The 1,375-nt window shown below is 43.6% G+C and overlaps 1 protein-coding gene across 1 annotated transcript in view; it reads right to left on the bottom strand.

The window, feature by feature from the left end:
• Positions 1-1,375, bottom strand: part of gamt (guanidinoacetate N-methyltransferase) — a 3,985-nt gene that overhangs the window by 818 nt on the left and 1,792 nt on the right. Inside the window, 4 exon segments of the mRNA XM_032526593.1 lie at positions 378-488; positions 714-781; positions 1,081-1,144; positions 1,276-1,375. The exon segment at positions 1,276-1,375 is cut by the window's right edge and continues 8 nt beyond it. Of these exon segments, the coding sequence (XP_032382484.1) occupies positions 378-488; positions 714-781; positions 1,081-1,144; positions 1,276-1,375 (343 nt within the window).

Here is a 1,375-nt window from a genome sequence, read left to right as displayed (position 1 = left end):
TTAAATGGGTTGGTTCGGATTCACCAAGGTAACACAATAGAACAAACAAACTCACCGATCAAGGCAGCTCCTTTGTTCTGCAAGCTAAAATGACTGTTTTTGTCAAAGGAGTCTGGTGGCATAGATGAAAATTATGGCTTTACTTCCCTGACAAAAAGGACCAGCTGGGGTAAGGTAAAGCAATTTAAAAATATTGTAAATATAGCGTACACTTTAGGTTGGTAATATGCTAGTTGCTGCTGCCCCCGTCCACAGCAGTACATGGCTTAGCTCTCCTCCAAACTGGGGGTCTGCTGACCGCTGTCTACTGTAGGTTAAAGACTGACTATGGGTAAGTACTTCATATAACCCTACTTGAGGTAATGCAGGTGACCAACCTCAAACATCTTCTCAATGTTGTCGTATTTGGTCTTGAGTAGCTCGCCCCAGGAGGTCAGGTTGCAGTAAGTGAGGACACCACCAGACTTCAACATCCTGTGAGCGTGACCCTGCAGAGACACGCAGACCAAATCAAACAGTCCTTTCAAACCTGGGCCACTGCCAAGGACTCAGCCAATGTGGGTTGCACACTCTACAGTGTGTACTATAACTCAGTATCTTACATGCAAACAATTCCAAGAATCCAGCAATTATCCTCCTTCAGAACATTTATCTTTTTAGGGCTTTAAGTAACTTACTGGGGTTTTATGTGGATTTGGATGTGGACTAGATACCTTAATGAAGTCAAACTGGTGAGTGTGCCATGTCTCTTCTGACAAAGGGTATGTGTCATACAGGATACCTGAGAGAGGAACACAGTTAGCAGAGTGCATACAAGGTAATTATTCAGTTTTCTGCATGTTTTGTTTATCGCTTCTTAATAACTTTTTATCCATCAAGTAAGTAAAATGGGACATGGTCTCAGAGTGCGTTAATCAAAACAGGAGATCTCAGAGCTCAGGGGCTGAAGTTTGGAGGACCCTTGAATGGATTATGCATCTAACACTGACATTCAACAATCAATAACTTAAACTGAGTGGCCAAACCAAAGTTCAATGTTTTTTCCCTGATGTGATAACTGATACCCCACTCATTTCTTACCATCAAAGTGGTTATCTGGAAGTGTGGGAACAACGTTCTCCCAAAGGCCCTTCAGAGGGACAACCTGCAGCAACAGAAACATCGCTCATCTTTAAGGACAGTAAAGGTCAACTAGGTGTGCAAGCATGCAGTGCAACAAACACATCTGTGATGAACCAACACTGGCAGATAATATTGGCGTTTGGGTCTTCTGACCTTATGTGGCTGAGACTTGGCCCAGTTCTCCAGTCTGGCAAAGACACCGTCGTTGCACTCAATGATCCAGTGCTCCTCGATAGGGAAAGACTCAACCTTA

Source organism: Etheostoma spectabile, chromosome 9, assembly GCF_008692095.1.
Source record: "Etheostoma spectabile isolate EspeVRDwgs_2016 chromosome 9, UIUC_Espe_1.0, whole genome shotgun sequence".
NCBI classification, from domain to species: domain Eukaryota; kingdom Metazoa; phylum Chordata; class Actinopteri; order Perciformes; family Percidae; genus Etheostoma; species Etheostoma spectabile.
The sequence above is the reverse complement of the archived record's forward strand: the minus strand, read 5'-3'. Positions and strand labels throughout refer to the sequence as shown.